This window comes from Bactrocera tryoni, chromosome 1 (assembly GCF_016617805.1).
Source record: "Bactrocera tryoni isolate S06 chromosome 1, CSIRO_BtryS06_freeze2, whole genome shotgun sequence".
NCBI lineage: Eukaryota > Metazoa > Arthropoda > Insecta > Diptera > Tephritidae > Bactrocera > Bactrocera tryoni.
The window spans coordinates 64,858,297-64,879,567 of NC_052499.1; the positions used below are offsets into that span (position 1 = coordinate 64,858,297).

The 21,271-nt window shown below is 37.9% G+C and overlaps 1 protein-coding gene across 4 annotated transcripts in view; it reads left to right on the forward strand.

The window, feature by feature from the left end:
• Positions 1–21,271, forward strand: part of LOC120768979 (proteoglycan Cow) — a 153,698-nt gene that overhangs the window by 114,122 nt on the left and 18,305 nt on the right. For all 4 annotated transcript variants that reach the window (XM_040095815.1, XM_040095786.1, XM_040095806.1 and 1 more), the window contains exon 6: positions 12,409–12,557. In XM_040095815.1, coding sequence (XP_039951749.1) covers positions 12,409–12,557 — 149 coding nt within the window. The remainder of the gene's footprint in view (positions 1–12,408; positions 12,558–21,271) is intronic.

The window sequence follows — 21,271 nt, forward strand, 5'->3', positions numbered from 1 at the left end:
TGCTCTTCGCCTCGAATGTGGCAATTTTGCTTGTTTAAATACCCATTGAGCAAGAAATGGGCCTCACCATTGAACAAAACTTGGCTTGAGAACGTCGGATTTTCTTGGAACTTTCCAAGAGTCCATAAGGTCCATTGAGCGAAGTGATGTCGCTTCGGAAGGTCGAGCATCTTCACTTCTTGCACAAGCGTGCAGCCCATTGTGTGAACCATAAGCTGAGTGAAACGCGCGAAACACATTCTTTACAGAAATAAGTTGAATGATTTCTAAACTTTGTTCAGACATAATACATTCCATGGCGAAATGCCAAACAATACTGAACAAGAATAACATGAGATCTTGACACGACTCATGCGTGATTTGTCAAAAATAAAAAAAAAAATATATTGAAAAGTACCTCTATTCGAACATTATATACATATATGTATGCGATAACAGGGAATATCAACAGTTCTCTTTGCATCTTCTTTCTTGTTGACCACCGCGATTTAGTGATTATCCAGAATCTGTGTTCAGAGCCCCAACTAAAAACAAGTTTTCTTTACAGCGCGGGACTCTAGGCAGGTAATATTAATTTATCGATGGTACTACTGTTATGAAAGAACTTTTCATAAACTCTATTAGCAATTCAGGGTTGGACCAATATGTTGGACAACATCAAATCGCTCATCGCCAATAAAAGAAGAAGCTCGATGAAAGCAATATCAAACACTCCGCGTTTTCTTTAGCAGTAGTGCGTAGAGTGTTCGTGGTGTTCTTACCTTTCATACTTTTTTTACTTCAATATTGTATAATATGCTGAGTTACCATAAGCTGCTATATGCAGAAAGTAGCTTACATAACCTCTATTCATGGCTTTAAATTACCTCGATTTATTTGGTTGCAAATTCAAAGATACAGATCAAATAAATTGTTGCCAATACAATGAAGGACGAGGCTAACGGATTTTCGCTGTATTTATTTACGTAATAGTTTTCGGTTTTAAAAGTCGCCTACAAGCGTTGAATATTTGTTTCAGGCGCGTAAGTTTGTTTAAGGGCCGAGAGATAGAGAGAGGTAGAGGTATGTGTAGACTTGCTTGCGTGTTTGCTTTCGTTAATTTTGTCTTCCTTTTAGGGAAAAATAAACACGTGCTGCATTCATTGTTTTGCAATATTGGCTAGTAAGTAAGGACATAGGTGGTATGTATCTGTATATAGTATGTCTTGCTGCGACACGCTCTCTCGAACCTTATCGTCTGACCTAAACCCAAATAGCGAACTAACACGCGATTACAACACTGACCTCTTGTGCTTCAGTTTAAGGCTCCTGCTGTCACGTCTATAACAAAAGCAAAACAAAAGTAAGTCAAGAAGGGCTAAGTTGGGGTGTCTGAAATGTTTTTAGAGTCTAGCAATTTACAAAGATCAAAGTTGGGGGATAGGTATTATGGACTAATGCAAATATTGACCTAATAAATATTGACCGTATTTATTATACAAAAAACTTATCATAAAAGAGTTCTCTCCGAATTCCAAAAATATACTTGTATCTCACACATTGACCTAAAGTTTCGAAAAAAAAAAATCATCCATAGGCACTGTGGTCCAAATATGCGATATCTAGAAGGAGATATACGATCCGATTTCGATAATTTGTAGACGTTAGTTGTTCTTCCTTCAGATCACTCCTCGTACGACTGTAAATAGAAATTAATTAGTGAGATGGAATTTGAAAATGATGTATATGGGCAGTAGGCGTGGTTGTAGGCCGATTTCATTCAATTTAACACCACAAACAACCGATAGGTGAACAAAACTACTGTACGTTGTAGCAACATGTTGCCACAATATAAAAGCAACAAAAATGCATATCGACCAATATATATATATAACCACAGACATATGTGCGGTGAAAAATGGAAACGGAGGCATGTTTAAATTTTTCGAAAACAAAATTTTATGTACTCTTCTTATTTTCGTTTGCTCCTCGCCCATCCTTTGCTATTCGCACGTCCTTTTGGCATTTAAGCGTTTTTATTGAGTTCAATTTTTGTAAGTGTGCTTTGCGAAAAATTTATGGCTCATCACCGCAGCGAGTCGGTTTGAGTTCTTTTACTTTTTTATTGCTGTTGCTATTGTTATTGTTATTTACTTTGCTACTTCTTTAACTGTTTTCGCCCCGCTTTCGTAACCAACAAACCGGCAAAGTGTGTTAAGGACAAACCGAAACGATTGCACACTTAATTCCACGAACGGAAGTCGAGCGATTTTCAACTAAATTATCCTTGAAATGAGCTTATACAGCATTATTATTGTTGTTGTTTTAGTTATACTTTCCCTCTCCTAAGAAAACTCGTTAAAAAACAACGAATGCGAAAAGTTTTATTTGCGTTATAATCGAGTAAGTGGCGCTTAAGAAGCGACCTAGCGACACACTAACTTTTATATAGGCTCTCACACGCACACGCACACATGTATCGGTACCCGCACAGCCGGCAACGGCCAACCATGTGAGCTTTACACTTTTTACTTACTATAAATATAAGCTCATCTGTGGCTGTATTGGACAAAAAAGTTAACTGCAGGCTGTAGCAACACTTACGGCAGCATTTCAGCGCAAGCGTTCTGGAAGTATTCGTATAATAATTTATGGTTTTTAAAGTTTGCGAATTTAATTACGAACTCTTTGATAGCCGCTAATAAAGCTCTAGTAATGATAATAACGATAATTGGCGCTGATTTAATTGCTTGAATGTCGAGTGATGCTGCGCTAAATATATTGAACTTTCAGACGGCACTACTAATTCTATAAAATAAAGGATTTATACACTCAATACTCATAACTCGAAAAAAGAGAGTTTGCAGTTGTCTACTAAGGCGACTTTCGACCATAAAAACATTCTCTACCACAATATTTTCCGACGCGCCACAATTAATTTATTTTCAACAAAATTTTGATCAGGTATTAATAATACAAAATATTTTTTATTGCTATTATGCGAAACAGTAACATAAATTCATATAAAAATGTTGCCTACAATTAGGCGCATAATGAAATTTAATGTATATTTAGCAAAATCTCACACCTAATACATAAAAAGTAAGAACGTCAAGTTGCTTAATAGGAAAAGTTTGTACTCGATGAGATGGATAGATACCACATAAGTGGTATTCGCAAACGAATTCAATAGACGGTATTTCCATCCGCGAATCGTTGCTGAATTGCAACAAAATCGGTACATTTCGGACGGAGATGCTTACTGATCTCAAAAAGTTGATCACACTTACGTCAGCAAAAATGATCGTGGCCGAATCGCGGTGATCCGGCGCAAACAGTGGCGAAACCAGAAATAATGCTTAGCAAGATTTTGGAGAAATTGGCAGGAAATCATTTACTATGAGCTGCTCCGCTTTGTTCAATGAGAGAGGAATTGTGTTCCATCAAAATAACGCCAGATCACGCACATCGATTGTAACTCGCCAGAAACTGCGGAAACTTATTTGAGAAGTTCTAATGCATCTACTCTATAGTCCGCACCTGGTACTCGTATCAAGTGTTTGTTATCTCTTCCTATCTATAGCGAATGATTTTGCTAGTAAAAAATTTAGATCAAAAGAAGCTCGTGAAAATCGACTGACCATTTTTTTTGCCAATAAGCACGAGGATTTATGAGAACGGATTTTGAATATACCGTAAAAATAGAATCGACGAAAGGAACTGATCAGTGGATATTTGACTTAAATTGGATCATTCTCTGCTAAATAAAACCTTCAATTTAGTGGTAATAGTAGGGAGATAAGTTCATGAGAGACCACATCTCGTAAGGAGGGAAAAGGCTTCCCAAAAAATATAAATCGTTTGGAAAGAGCTAAGAATGTGTGATTTGCGTTGTCTTTTGTCGCATCTTTATATAGGCATTACGGTTCTACGACTTTACCCATTCAATGAAGGTACTCTCTGAAATATCCGTGTTCGGATAGTAGCTGTGTTGTAAAGAAGTCGATTTCTTCAAACTTTCAACTTGTTCATAAGTTTAAATCTCTTATAAATTTGGCCGTTTATCAGCCGTGACTGCCATTCTCCCATCTTCATTGCCATGTGAGTATCGTGTCTTTCCTTATTCGGTCAACACCTACAGCTTTTTTCTTTCATGCGCTGGAAAGTCAATGGGGTCATTACCACTTATGGCTAATACTGCATCACCTGGTACAGTTCGGTAAGCTGCTGCAACTCTGAGTCGGTTTTTCTTTTTTAGCCATCTGCCAAAAACTGTGCTCTATATAGTAAGACGCTGGTGGTTGTTGACATTAAGAGCTTTCTCTTTTCTTCTGTGAGTCCTCGAATGTTGACCATTAATCTGCTAATATAGGGGGAGATTTGCACTGGCTTTTCTGTGGAATGCTGGATTGTTTATATAGCTTATAGTTTTTTGTGTCGTTAGAATATTCTTAGTACATGTTCGTCAGCAGTAGTAGCTCTGTTTTTTTCGTGGAGTCAAGCCATGTTTGCGTCCGAATCATGACCTTATTTAGCTTTCTACGGGCTTCCTCTGTGTAGCGGAGTATGTATGTATATAGATCCAATGCCAGTACACAAGATGATATCGATGAAAGCGGAACAAGGTTTTCCCTAATATTAGTACGAAACCTCACTGCGTCAGAATATATGCCCTTAAGTTTTGTCAAATTTTACTTAAACAATCAATAAGTGAATGAAACACTGGTGATCATTTAATCAATTTAGCGAGTTAAGTATTATTATGGAATTTCTCCCATAACCTTTATCTCGTTGTTATCTCATCCAAAAATATATATGTTTAAAGATCAATCGCCAGTAAGTAGAGCATGATGAAACATTCAAGTTTTGTTGAAGGTAATGATAATCTTTCGGGAATACATATACTGTTGAACTTCTCGGATGATGTAAGGGTGATAAATTCAGAAGGCTGTTTTTGGATATACTAAAAGTCGTCCTAAACTTCAAACTTATAGCGAAATGATTTTCAGGTGATCTAAAGGAGTTTTAAAACAGTAAGTTAGATTAGTCTGGTAAGAAAATGAGCCACGCATAGACCAGTTTTGGTCCTTTGCGACACCGATCATTTTGGATGCCTGCGCTAGACGCGAATTTCAACAGACTCTGTGGCCTCACTATCGATACCTTTTCCAGTGTATCATACCCTGAGGACCCCATAAGCTTACAGCGTAGTCTTGCCAATGCGGGACACGCGCACAAGGGATGCTCCATTGTTTCCCTGTTGCCTTGCTCTAGACTTTGAAACTGTAAACTCGTCAAAAATATTTTTCGAACACTGACCAGCAAGAATATGTGATTTTGTTAGAAATATGTTACGAGTTGCCTTGTATATGAAATTTATTTACTTTGCTTTATGAGCTCTTCACTCGTTGATATCAACGATCCCCTGTAAATATTAGAACTGTCACACTTGTCACCCGCATTCGTCCGACCGCACCACATTGTTGCTCTGGTGATATTTTTCGTGATGAAAGTGAAGTCTACGAGCATGCACTCGTGCACACAGCGAATACAAAATAAGCAAACAAACAAACAAAACGAAATTCGTAATGCAGCAACACTTGAAACAAAACCAACGAACACAATGGCGAAACAAAGGATAATCAGAGAGAAAGTGAATAGCACCGAATGGCGAACAAATGACTGTGCCAAAGAATGCACAGCCGCAGTAATAACAACATTTTACATGTTAATGTGTGTGTGTGTGCGTGAGTGTGCTTCTGTGTGATTCGGACACGAGGGCAAGTGCGAATGACGCAAGTGCTGAACCACAAAAGTTGCAAACATTTCAAATGCTCGCAACAAAGTAGATATGTGTGGGTAGTTATGCATGTGTGTATGTAGGTGTATGTGTGTGCCTGTGCGTATGCAACACTTTTGGCTTCTGTGAAGTGAACTATGCTTTGCTCTGGTGTGGCTGGTAAACTGTAGCTTTTAAACTATTCACGAGTAGTATTTACGTTGCTTTTTGACATGACGAAAATAAAAGAGAAAGCGAAATTGAAAAGGAAACCATGAAATTTATATGGAAATCCACAAGCATAAAAGTTAATATTCTGTAGCATGAGCACCGTTATTTCAAGTGCATAACCACACACACACTATTATAAACTGAAGAATTTATTTAATAAATAATTAGCGTTTCAGAGTATGTTTCGTATATTTCAAAGTATTCTTAATGGAATTTATTTTCGTTGAATTATTGTAATTAAAATGTACGAAAATCTATATTTTCCCAATCAGTAGGGTTAAAATTTTAATATGAGTCAAATTTGAGAAATAAAAAATTAAAAAGTGATTTTAAAACATGTTTGAAAACGCCAACGTTTTTCTCACGCTAAAACCTGTGTGGCCACGGCGTATGAGTGACAGTTCATTATTCCATTTAGCTTGCGATTAAGCAGTTGGATAATCGATTCACAGCTCACACATTTGTTTTGATGAAATCATTTTAAAGCAATGATTTTACAGTTTCAGACTGGTCGAAACTTTTCTCAAAAATATTTTCTATTTTTCTATCTTTTTCTCTATTGGCGTAAACACGCTTACGCGGTTATAGCTGAAGATTTCAAGTGTAGCCAGGTCCAACTGGTGTTTCCAAAGGAGTGGAGGGCTTTCCTCTGCTTCCCCCGGTGGGTACTGCGTTGAATACTGTTAGAGCTGGAGTTTTTTCATTCATGCGGACGACATCACCTAGCCAGCGTAGTCGCTGCCTCTTAATTCGCTGAATGATGTCAATGGCGTCGTATATCTCGTACATCTTATCGTGCCATCGACTGCGGTATTCGCCATTGTCAATGCGCAAAGGATCATAAATCTTCCGCGGAACTTTTGTCTCGAAAACTCGTAACGCCGACTCAACAGCTGTTGTCATCGTCCATGCCTCTGCACCGTTTAACAGGACGGGGATGCTGGGTGACTTATTGAGTTTGGTCTTTGTTTGCTCAATTTGTTTGAGAGAGAATTTTTTTGCTCAATTGCCTGCTAAATAGGCAAGAAGTAGCACCTATTTCCAAGAGTTATTCTGCTTTGGATTTCGAGGCTGGCGTTGTTGTTGGTGTTAATGCTGGTTCCAAGATAGACGAAGTTATCTACGACTTCGATGTAATGACTATCAACAGTGACGTGGGAGCCAAGTCGCGAGTGCGACGACTGCTTGTTTGTTGACAAGAAATATTTGCTTCGATTCCTTGTCCAGTCTGGAGAATGCAAAACTAAGGGCGCAGTTGTTGAGGCCAATAATATCGATGGCCTCGGCGTACGCCAGCAGTTGTATACTTTTGTAATAGATTGCACCTCTTCGAATTAGCTCTTCAGCTCGAATTATTTTCTCCAGTCGTAGATTGAAGAAGTCGCACGATAGGGAGCCGCCTTGTCTGAAACCTCGTTTGGTATCGAACGGCTGGGAGAGGTCCTTTGCGGGGATACCAAGTTCAGACATAGCTGCAGTGAGGCTGTTCCTTTGCGCGCTGTCGAAGGTGGCTTTAAAAGCGACGAAGAGTTCGTGGGTGTCGATCTTCCTTTCACGAGTCTTTTCCAAGATTTGGCATATGTTGAAAATGTGATCGATAGTAGATTTTTCTGACCTAAAGGCACGCTGATAAGGTCCAATCAGTTTGTTGACGGTGGGCTTCAGTCTTTCACACATTATACTTGAGAAGACCTTATATGCAATATTAAGGGGGCTTATTTCACGGCGCAAAACCTCGCTAAGCTTTTAGCTTTATAGCCGCTTATTTTAAAACTGTCGCCCGCTTGGACAGACGATGCTATTAGAATTCAAGGAACCCTTAAGTCGAATATGTTGGAGTGGCTGCGTTGAAACTTGCTCTGTTTTAGTCATGACAATAGGCTTCACACGGGTTGGCTACCACGTCTTACGCAAGGATTACGCACGTTTTCAGGGTGCGCGGCAAGGACGCCAGAAAAGAAATTGGGTATAGTTCTACAACTGTAACTGCTTACCCAGAAGCATAGCTATGCCCCAATATACCTCAAATCATTTTCTTCTTTACCACATATTTAATAGGCGTATTACTAAACGTGCTTCACTAAGTTTTTATAGCAATTATATCTCGAATAGCACATTCGCTGAAAAGTATTATTATATTCCAATGAAAGCAAAGTTTTATTATTCTATTTTGTAACCACTAAACAAAACCCAAAAAGGCGGCGGAAGCACAAACTGTTAACACTGATTCGGCACACAAAACAAATGTTCCGCTGGAACTTATATAACCAAATTTTAATTTTCTTTTCCGACTTTTTTGTTTCCTTTTTTGTCTTTTTGTAATCTCAGTTATCTTTCGCATAGTTTACACAAGTTTTTGCCGCTCCCTTCGATAAGCCAAACTCCGGCATTTGCTCGAACTCGATGTCAACACGGTGTGTGCCGTTATCACAAATTGTGTTATTGAGCGCACAATTGAAACTTTTGTTGTTTGCCAACGGTTTATCCTTTGTTCGGCGAACGTACCACCCCCCCACAGACCCTAAAAGCTATTTGTTTGCTCATGCTTTTTGTTGTTGCTAACAGGCATTCACATATTTTCGCATAACGAATAGAAAACACCAAAATTCAATAATGGAAACTCAATATTACACTCCCATAACTTTTTCATTTATTTATTGGTTTAGTGCTGCACAGGATTTTTCGTTAGATTTTGTTGTAAACACCGCATACTGGTGCATATCGTCTACATGTAGAGCTATTTTTTCACTTTGCTTTCCATTTGACTGCTCCGCGTGGCGGCACCCTTTCTAAGGGTGGCGTTGAATTCCCAATACCCTCAAGTATTATCGCTCAAAGTTTTTCTTGATTTTTGACAGTTGACAGCTTTGCTTTCGTCACTTCCTTTGTTCCTGTGTTCGCGTGCTCCTTCCACGCATTGGCTATCACTCCCTCTCCCTCTCTTCCTGACATTTCCGTGAAATTAACCTATAACATTTTCGTAATCATTCTTTTACTGTCCATGTTTATGCTTTGACAAAAGTGTGTGTTGTTGTGTGCAAGTTAATTGGTTGTTGCTGTCAGCTGTCAACTGTCAACTGCTTGAACTTGAGTTTCATGCATTCCAACTTATTACCAAATCTTCCATAACATGAACATTTTATCCATATCGATTTTTGCTTAGATTAATTTTGACATTCGAACGCTCAATCGCGGCGTAGAATTATATCAGCCTAAAAGTTGTTTACGAAAGGAACATCAATCGAATGACAGCTTGCTAAATAAGTGAAATCCTTATCTTTCTCCGACGGTTACAAAGCCTCCATTTATTCAACGAATTGAACATGTGTTCTCCTTAAATTTAAGTAAGTTTCAGATGTCGAGTTCATTAGCCCTTCTTACCCTCCTTATAATTTGAATTTTTCTATACTGCCTACAGACTTCTGTATAAACTTTTCGGAAACGCTTTGTCAAAACAAGAAATTATTCTAAATGTATTTGTCATGTTTTCTTATTTTCCTCAAAACTGACACCGACAGTAAGTATGTACTTATACTAACCTATGATAGTTGAACCAATCCATCACATGTCACGGTTTGATAATTTATGTGCATTTTTGCAACTTTTGATTTGAGTTATCATTAATGTAATAACGGGTTTTTCAATAAGAGCACTCCATAAGTTTTTATACCCTGAACAGGGTATATTAAGTTTTTCACGATGGCCCTATATAGTATATATATAAATGATCAGTATGTTGAGCTGAGTCGATTTAACATGTTCGTCAGCCTGCCTCGTTATGTCTAGTCCCTCAGGATAGAATTCGGACCACTATTACATATAGCTGCCATATAAACTGAACGATCGGAATCAAGTTCTTGTATGGAAAACTTTCACATTTGACAATGTATCTTCACCAAATTTGGTATGGATTATTTTCTAAGGCAACAATGTAATCTCCGGAAAAATTGTTCAGATCGGATTACTATAGCATATAGCTTCCATACAAACTGAACACTTAGTTACTAAAAGAAATGCACCTGTGAAGGTTATATTAGCTTCGGTGCAGCCCAAGTTAACTTTTTTTCTCGTTTTTAAATAAAACAGTAACAGTTTTGGATATCAATGAAATTCTTTATTCCTGTGAAAGTTCATTCGATGCCATTATGTATGGAACTCGATTTCTTTTGCATGGCCACCACGAGCACGCTTGCAGAAGTCCAGACGCTGAAACCAATTTTCGACGGTTTTCAGGCATAAAACGGCCGATACTGCTGCAATTTCACGTTGGATTTTAGCACCAAGTTAATCAATCTTCTTGACGTAGCTCCACAGAAAATAGTCTAACGGCGTCAAATCGCACGACCTAGGCGGCCATTTCGTTAGATAACACGTTCACTAAACTAGGTTTTCAGTAAATCGATTGTAACATTCGCTGTGTGACTTGTGGCGCCGTCCTGCTGGAACCACATATTGTCCAAGTTCATATCGTCGAATTAGAGTCAAAAATATTCGGTTATCATTTAATGGTAGGTTTTCCCATTCACAGTAACATTTCGGTCTTGATTATCACGGAAGAAGTATGACCCAATGACGCTGCCGGCACATAAACCGCACCAAACCGTAATTTTTTCGGAATGCAATGATGACTCATGGAGAACGTATGTATTGTGCCTGACCAATAACGCATATTTTACTTATTGACGAAGCCATTCAGCCAGAAATGGGCCTCATCGAAAAATCATTTTCCTTTGGATGAAAGTCCGGATCATTTTCAAGTTGTTGCTCAGCCCCATTCACGAACATACGACGATTCTGGTGAGCAAGCGGCTGCAGTTTTTGCGTCAATTTGGTCGTATAAGGATGTAGGCCAAGAACTTTTCACAAAATTTGCCACAATGACATCGCAGAGATGCCCAACCCTTGAGAGACTGATTTGGGTCTTCCTCAATTGATGCGCTAGCGGCAGCAATATTCTCAATACTACGCGCACTTCTTTGTCTCACTGGCACGGGAATATTTTTTACTGTGCCTGTGGATTCAAAGTTTTTCACTAGACGCTCAATTGTTGATCTGATACGACGATTATGAAGATCATTAATTGGACGTAAACGCTCTTAAAGTTGAGGCTAATGACTTCGAGTTTCGGTCCTAAGTTTTGGTGATTCCGCCTCGTTGTTGGATCGTATATCTTTCCATGATGAAATAGCAAACCTTAATGAAGAGAAATGTCAAAAGAGCGGGAAAAAATATGGCGTCATTTGCTGTCCCTCTCGGTCTGCTTTTGTAGCCGGCGATGCCAGAAAATAATTATTAGATTCAGATATGAAATGCCAGACAAAACTGAACAAAAATAACATGACAGCTTTACACGACTCACGCGTGATTTGTAAGAAAAGGCTATTGAAAAAAATACCTCTACTTGGATCAACCTTTGATAATTTTTATTTGGTTTGAGGATTTCAGATAGTATCATCCAGGTAAATCTTACTCATTGCCAGAAAACTTTTTCTCGGAGGTATGCCTGGAGAACTGATCAAGGGATCAAGGAATCCAGAATTTTAAAAAAAGAAGAAGCGACTATTAAATTACATTAAATTTATAAATGTACATTATTTTTATTTATTTGTTGAATAATTTGTTTTGTTTTTTTTTTCAAATAAAAATTATGAAAAAATGTAATTTTTTTCTGACTCACAACGAGATATAATCCCTTAAAGAATGTGTATAAATATTAAAAAAATAAGGAAGAAAATCTTGAGTCAACGAAAAAAGGAGTCTGTTAAAGAAAACTTATATATTAAACATCCTTTGTATGTATGTATGTGTATGGTACGAATGTATATCTGTAAACAGTGATGTGACTACAAATGTACGAAGAAGTGAGCGTTTGTCCACACAAGAATAACAAAACGCCTTATGCACTAAGAGTATATATATGTGTATGTGTAAACGAACGACTATGTTAGTATTTTTGTATGAGTGTGAGAAATATTTAAAATACTCGCAGGCTGGCAGCTGACTCCTGCCAACTCTGCCTGTCAGCCAACCAGCCAGAGAGCCCAGCCCAGCCAGCGGACTATAATTTGCATAAGAAATTAATTTTCCACTACTTCACTCACTCACACACAAACACACACACATACACATACATCCATACACAAGCATACTTATGCGCCACAGCAATTTGCCGCACTCAACTTGCAACTGTTCAATAACGTTGGCTCCTCTCCGCCATACATCCCTCTTCTTTATCTACTTTCATGCTACCGCTTGGCTGACTGCTGCGTGCCGGCTATGTGCTACTATGCGGCCACCGAATGCGCCGTTGCATCCTTGCTGTCATCCATCCACTAACAATTTTTGCTATTGCAACAATGCTTTGGACGACCATGCGCCTGCCCGCCCGCGCATCTCTGGCTGCCGCGTGCTTCGTCCAGCAATTGCAAGCCCTGCCCGGTGGCAAAGCCGACTTTCTTATGCGGCGCCGACAACCGTACATACTCATCGCTATGCAGATTGGATTACCACAACTGCATACATTCCACAACCATAAGGATAGCGTGCAAGGGATTCTGTCCATGCAAGGGTAAGTACAGCTACCACTACAGCAGATAACCGTTATTCTTGATATACATACATATGTATAAAATAAAAATTAAGTGAGTACATAAAATCCCCAAAAAAAAAAAAATAAATAAAACGTAACATCGGTCGAACCGAAGCTGTAATACCCTTTACAGATAAAAAGGTTCCTCACCAGAACTCGAGTTTGATCATTCAGTTTGTATAGCGGATATACATATGCTATAGTGATTCGAACTTAATAATTTTTCAGAGATTGCACCGATGTCTTAAATAATAACGTGTGCAAAATTTCTAATCTCCAAAACGCGTATACACAGACGGACGGACAGACAGACTAAATCGACTCAGCTCGTCATGCGGATCATTTACATATATAATTTCCAAGGTCTAGAACGTTTCTTCTAGCAACTTCGTGTCAAACTGTACACACTCTGTTCAGGGTATAAAAACACAAAAAGAAGGCATCTTGTGAACCGATAACTTATAGAAGAGTGCTCAGTGAGTGCAGCACTTGAAATCTGAAAGCAAAGATGAGAAAACGAAAAAGCATCCTTCTTTGACCACCACACACACACACACACGCGAACACACCCATGCAAAAGTAAATATATTGCATCCATTAAGTTATTGTTTGGCTGTCTACTAAAGGGCAAACTCACATCAGAAAAAAAATTTATTTTGCTCTCCATTTTTTCACTCCAAAATGCTTTCGTTAAATTAAGTTGTCTTCATATTCTAGCAAAGTAAATATGCCAACCGACAAGCGTTGACAGTAAATTGCACAAACAAAAACGCACAAGCAATTTGGGTTCAGTAATATTAGAATAACAAAGGAAAGGGTACAATGAGAAATGTGGACAAACAAAATGACCAACAGCATACAGTGCATCACAAAAATACGCAATCTAAAGTAATTTATTAAATTTTCTACAGAACAGAACAAAGAAGACTGCGTAGTTATTATCGCGTGCTAAAGTAAAAGCACTTTCCGATAGCCTCCAAATAAGACTTTGTTCATAATTTTAAAAAGTTAATTTATTCGTCAAAATCTATGTCGTTTCCTCAAAGTAACACCCCTTACCCCAATACACTTATGCCAACATTTCTTCCGATCCTCAAAACAGTGGTCAAAGTCAATTTCCAGAATTTGAGTAGTGATTCACGTTTAATAACTCAAAACGGTTTCCAGAAGTCACACGGAGCTAAATCAGGCGAAAATGTTGCTGTGCCACGATATTGGTTGAAAATTTGGCGAAAAGCTCAACATAATCAATGCAGTATGTGATGGTACATTATCGTGGTTCAAAAACCAAGAGTTGTCGGTCCATAATTCGAGCTACTTTTTACGAATAGCTACGCGAAATTGACGCATAATACTCAAAAGTTGGAAGGAATTCGTTGAGCACTACACCTCGACAATCGAAGACAATAGTCAAAATAGCTATGATTTTTGACCTGCTTTGAAGTTGTGTTTTCAGCTTCGGCTCACTTTTGCCAAGAAATTCGATATTCGGCCGATTGATCGTCTGTTTCCGGGTCGTAAGCATAGATCCAAGACTTATCGCTAGTAATAACATGTTTCTTGTCACGCTGGTAGTCGGAAAGCATTGTTTCACAGACGTCAACGCGACTGTGCTTTTCGAAATTTTTTAGAACCAATCGAGCTTCCACTTTTCTTAGACCCAAATGATGTTTCACAATCATTTTCGGTGGTCCTTCCGATATTTCAACGGTGCCTGGCTGTTAATTGTAGATCTCTGACTGTTAATCACCGATTCTCAAAAACCAATTTCTTTATTTTATTGACGTGTTGATCATCAATTGTTGTTGATGGTTGTTCTGTTTCGTCGTCAACACTTTCCCAACGCTTTTTGAATAATTTGGTTTGGCGAAAGATAAGGGGATGATAGATTTAGGCCATATATCCATGTATATTTTGGTTATGTAGTAGCTGCTATTATTACATCACTCCTATTGTGAGAATCAGTTCATTATTATCTAAAGAAACTTAACTTACTCTCAACGAGACAATCCATTTGAAGTCTCCTCTTCTTCGGACTGACGAACGCGTAATTTGCTGTAGATGAATCATTTTAGTCATAATTAAAACTGCCACTTCGCTGACTGTTGCCCATTCAACAATAGAAAGATACAAATATGCCTTTCAAGCTTTTCATCGTTAAACTACCGCCGAGTAAAATTTTTAGCTTCTCCCTTATACTTAAATATCGAAAGCAGAGTCTTCTACCCACTCTGTACAGGTCGGATAGTTCGGACTAACGTGAAGACAAAGTTTGAATAGGTAAGCAGCACCCTTGTCAACTTAGTATTTGAGTCAGTTAGAAATACAGGTCCTCATGTTGTGTGTCTATCCATATATGAATGTCTGATATAAGAGTATGGGTCTACCTTTCTTAGGTTCTCCAGCAGTGCTGGCAACATGGCTTTGTTAGCTGGTATAATCACGCGAGTAATACTCCCTGAATGTCAATGGGAGGCATACTGCCTATTACTTCAGCAGCATCACTGGTATGGTTCGACAAGCGTTGATAGCTAGTACATATTGCTGAGAGTCTATGCAGTGCGTTTATAGATCTAGAATACGGTGTCTAATGTTTGGATCCATATTTTGCTATTAAACGTAGTTGACTGGAGCGCACACCGCCTCTATTTGTTATCATTCTTCATAAAGCGTTTTGGATATTATTTGCTTTACCTAATGTGTAGTCTATTTGTTCCTTGAATTTTAGCTTCAAGTCAAATTTTACTTCCAGATACTTTAATTGGGAAAGCTGTTAGAAAGTAATCTTACAATCCACGATCATGACTGGCTTTACCATAGGTTTTTTCTAACTCATGCACATCAAGTTAAATTTTAGTATCATGCGATTGTTAAGTCCTTACCACGAAAGAAAGATCTGGTCAAACAAAGTTAGAGCAGAGCAAAATAAACGTTTGAAGACTTGTTGAAATTAATAGAGAAAACAGAATCCTTTACCCAAGGTATGAAGTCACTTTAAAGCGATATGCTATAATCGGGACTCCAGTTAACCATCGAACACTCGAGAATTATAAAAACGTTACGAAACTCTAACGGCAGACGACAAAGTAGAGAATAAAAGGAGCTCTGAGAGAGCATTTACGTAATTTTTTTTTTCAAATTTTCATTATTAAAACTGTATTCGTTTACGGAATGCTCAAAAAGTCGACAATGCATATATTCAAGGGAGCCTTATTGCATTAGGTAATCTGGATAAAGTACCCTTCGGTATTCTTAATCATCCACTCTTCAATCCAGGCTACGGAAGTAATTATTAATTTCCACATATGAAAAGGAAAATTAGAGAAAAAATTCAGGTGATGCCGGCATGATTTCATTACATACAAATACTACAATCTTGACATAGGCTTCTACAATATAATCCACCGATTCTTGTTATAATAATTTAATCTGAAACTCCAATACTTACTCAGTCGAAGAATACAAATATGGATCTTAAACAACAAGAGACATACTTTCAAATTATTCTGAGCAATATATAGTATCTTTTATTTTCATTAATACTTCAAGTTTTTTTTTAGGAATCCAGATAAGCCCCTTCTTGCCGTTAAAACTTCAACCATGCTCCCACGCTAGTCCAAACTTATAGCCTCTTCATTTCCTCCCTGCAAAATCCCAGTAAAACGTGAAATGCACGTTTTTCAAAGACTAAAATATAGCTTCAAACATTATACCCTAATATGTACTATGTATCCACTGGTAATCGCGCACTACTTAGTATCAATTTTAATGCGATTGGCGCGCCAACCGCATGACAGCTTTTCCTGCCTGTATCCTGTATCCTGCATGCCATATCCTGACATTTCATTGGCTTCGCAGCATTTCTGCACTTACTACAATTTATTTTCCATTCAATTACTTTATGTAAATTCCGTTCGGCATTTTGCGTGCATTCCTTTGAGCGGTTGTCGCAGCCAGCTCGGCAGCGCCGCATTTGCATGTGATTTTCGCTGTCGCCATTTTACGCTTCGCCTTCGCACAGTTGCGGTTGCACAAAATTTTTATTCCATTAATTAGTTTAATTATATTTAAGCCGATAAGTTTATGGGAAGCATTAATTCACTAAAAAGTGTGGTAATCTGATTAAATGGCAGCCTTTTTTCTACGCAATTTCTATTTATGAAACACCTGAGTTGAATAAAGTGCAGGTGAACTTTTAAATAGTATTAAGTACTATTAATGGATTATTGTTCAATTTGTATGCACGACATACACATACGTATATATAAGCAAGAACATGTGATATTTGGCGGAGCTCCTACTACAATTTTCCTATATATTGGGGTGATTTGCCTCTAAACTATAAGAAACAAGTAAAAAAAGGCAAAGTTCGGATTTATCCGAAAATTTTATACTCTGCAACTTAAAAAATCAAAGACCAAGAAGTTCCTTCAAGAAGTTTTGGATCATGTTTTATCTATTTCTATATTTTAACTATTAACATGCCATGAGCTAAAAAAAGTTCTGTGGTTTTCATTAAGGTACCTCACATACAATCGCTAATGATATGGAGTAAATTTAGCTAGATGTTCGAAGACTCTGATATTAGTTATATAGGGTCTAGGTCAAGTTTTCGCCCAATTTTATCTATTTTAGGCAAAGCTACACTGTCATGAATAAAACACGCAAGCTCATTTTCATTGAGATAACTCATACCGATATATGCGTTATAAAATCAACTGAAAGTTCAAAATTGACCCGATTTAACCCATTTTTAACATACAGAGATACTATTACCTGGGGAGGATTTTCTCTGATATTTTCGGTCCAAAGTCAACTATTGATACTGTAATCCACATTTTCGGTGATTGGGGGTTGATCAGTTTTGGTTGAACATGGACAGCTTTTGGTGGCATACTTTAAGGGAATTATTAGAACAAAGTGTTATATCTTTAAATCAATTGCTTCTTGAGTAGTGTACTGGAAAGTAAAGGAATCAAATGGATTTTAAAATTGTGCTATCTGAGAAGTAGGCATGGTTGAAGTTCGATTTCGCTATTTTCGCAGAATGTCATGTAACAAATTTAGTCGAAATCGGTCGGTCGGTCCACTAGATTTCTGACTTTACCGAAAAGTGGGCGGGCCAACACCCATTGTTCAATTTTGACACCGGCACTGATAAAGTTTTCTAATACCATCTCAATGCTAAAATTGAATGCTCCAAGAGTTTTTGGTCATTGGTTTATAGCGCTTTTAGTAGTTTTAACGGTATTGTTTATGATTCGATTCCATTAATTTCCGCACTTACCTTTAGCTTATATTGTTATTTTATCTACACATTACATTAAACCTACCAGAGGGTAGCCCACTTTTTAAAATCCACCTTTTTTTCCTTTTCTTTTTTTAAATTTAATTGCATTTTGTAGGCATGGTCTATGGAACATACATATGTACCAAGTTTCATTACAATGTCTCAATTTTCATTTAAGTTGCTTCTTGCACGGACAGACGAACGAACAGATAGACAGTCACTCGAATTTCAGCTCGTCTCATCATCATGCCCATATACGAGTATATAGATATAAGTATATGATAGTCAGAAGGCGTAAGGTGTGGGCTATCAGACTGGTAAGGTAAGGTAAAACTTCTCAGCCTCTGGTTTCAAAGCATTTTGAACCGCCCTCGCATCAGGCGGCCAAACGTTGTCATGATGGAAAAGTATTTACTCTTGCCCAGTCGTAAATCACGGGTGTTTTTCGGAAATCCCTCGCTACAACTTGATGAGTTGTTGTAGCTGACGTTCCCTATTAATAGCTTCTTCGGTTTCAGAAGCTCCTAATACTGCACGCTGTTACATCCATTTTTCAGTACCAGTCAGAATACGATGCACAAACGACATCTTTTTCCAGAATTCAATTAGCATTTCTGATATGCGAACTCGTCGTGGAGCGTTGTTGGACTTCAATTTATATAACGCCCCATTTCCTTTGTTTTTGATGTACTCCTCTGCTTTTAAAGCTCTAAAATGTCTGGTTGAGGGACTTCCAATAACTCTGCGATCTTTTCTTATGTTTGGCAACAATCTTCATCGGCTGATATCTTCAGTTCCTCATCTTCACGTCACTCAGGACGTTCTTCGTTTTCAGAGTCAAAATTTTCTCTTTTAAATCGTCAAAACTGCTTTTGCGTTTTTGCTTAGCATGTTTACTAAAAACTTCCACCGAAATACGATGACATTCGTCTGACGTTTTCTTCATATTAAAGTAATGAAAAGTGGGTAATGAAAAATAATGTCCAGCGAGCACATAATTGCTGTTTAAGCTTCAAATGAATGGCATATAAGTACATATTGGAAAGGACGCTAAGGTTATAAGCTTTCCAACACATACTCAGAATATTGGTGTTATAATGGAATAATAATATTTTCAAGCCATCTTTTGGCAAACCGCGCGAATATAGCTATGGACCAATACTCATTCGGGTATGATCCAGTTACAGATGTTCCACTTTTCTGAGAACTATGAACTATGAAGTGGGCGCTAGTATTGTTGGAACTGCTTTCAATGCTCAGTAGTCCTTCAGCGCTCCCTTCCATATCTAGTACCTGTTTCTTGAAGGTCTTGACAAAGCTAAGCTTAAATAAAACACTCCCGTAAACAGACCGACCATTTCGAAACTCTCTTTGGAAATTGTAGCAAAGCTCAGCTTGCGTACATAACTAATTCATTCAATAGAAAAACATAAGCTGAAACAATTAAAGCTTAAGAAAGAATATAGTCAAAGCCTTCATTGAAGGACTTTATCTCTAACTAAGTATATATATTATTTCTTGCCTTTGCTTACCTTTACTCCTTTTTTCTGAAATTAGAACCGGCTGCGATTTTGCGATAGCGTAAAAATAACCAATTAGTCTGGCATTATAAGGAAAATTATACGTAATTCGTTTAAGTAAAGGGTTAAGGCGTGAACTTCTACGCAAGTGAGGAAAGTTTCCTGAGCGCCATTCACTTAGGAGTCTCAGGACTTTCGTTCTTAGATCAAGCATCCTCTGGGTAACCAATAAACATCCGTTTGAAGGCGAGCTAAAGTGAGAAGGCGAAACATCCTTCCTCAGGGTTGTGTGCTCGGTTTGGGACCAGCCACATAAAAAAAGAAACACCACCATGAAAAGAAGAAAACAGCCAGCTGTTGCAAACTCAGCTATTTATAACCTCGTAAGCGGTGTCTACGGCAATAAAGAAGAAGAAGAACGTGCCTTTAAATTCTTTTCATATCTTTCTTCTCACTGCGTAGACGAAGAAAATCATATGTTCCAAAGCTCTTTAAGAGCTGTCAAGGTTCTCTCACAGTACTCCACTTCTATTGCAAGATCTTCAAATTTTTGCTCAAGTGGCGCAAGTAGCTTGAAATCGCTTACGCAATTCTCTAACAATCTTCACGTAATATTTTCTTCGACTATACCAACTCAGATATGTACTTCTATGGTATCGAAATTATTAGTTTCAGTAACCGTTTGGTATATAGCCCTGCTTGCTTGTTTGAATTGCAACTCTCCAAGTTCTGGCGAATGTCGGACAGATAATTACTACTTTCAACATTTCTAATTACCATCAAATTAGCGTCTATGTCTGGTGTCGCTTCATACATTACACTTTTCCTAACCTCAAATTAGTTCAAGCAAGACGAATTGCGATCTTGGTTTAAAATTGCCATTGGTATTAAAGAATAGATATTAATTACGAGACTGCAGGTATTTCCCATATGAACAAGTAATTGGTAAGCTAAACGCCCTTATAAATGTAATTATGCAGATAACAGCCATGCACTTTAAACTAAAATAATTACTACAAATAAGTATAAAATCATTCAGGAACGAACGACTAAAATCACTATGACAGCACCAGCCAAAAACAACACTCGTGACTTTATACCTAAAACTAGCAAATACACATTTGTACATATAAATAAACGAGTACATACATAATGATATTTATATGAAATATATAGCACCATATCAGATTAAATACAAACAAAGGCATTTACAATAAATACATTAACGGTAAGTTGTCCTCGTAAGTCGGAAAACAAACAGCAAGGCGAAGGCGATGCCAGTAAGCTGCTTACTTAAATCCCGTTTATATTGTGGCACATTAAAGGACAATGATTAAAAATGTAAACAAACAATTCAAGGGTATTAAAAATAACGGTTTGGAAAACATTTCTACCACACACCTCATCGGTTCGAGACAGACATTTAAAAATAATGAGCAATATTTAGTATTTAGTCAACATTAAACAGCATTCTCATATAAATATTGTTGAACAGACGGGTGCTAAATATGACTGAAATTCTATATTTTGAGAATACAATACTTGCCTATCAATACTTATCCATCGATAACTGGTGCTACTGAAACTAATCTCTTTTATCCAACCTTACGGTGGAATAGGCACGTGGAACTAACACTGTCCAAAGCCACCAAGGCACTCATGATATGCAGATGCCTAGCCGGCAGATCCAAGGCGGCACGTCAGGTATCATCAGGTAGTTGCATACCACACCCGCAAGGCCTTTTGTCACTTATGAAGCGGTTGTTTGAGCATCTAACGCAACGCGGTCTTCGGTAGGCCTTCAACTATCGGAGCTGCAAAGGCTCGTCTGGGTCTGCGCTTCAAGGGCTATGCGCACTTGCCCAATCGCAGCACTTGAAGTC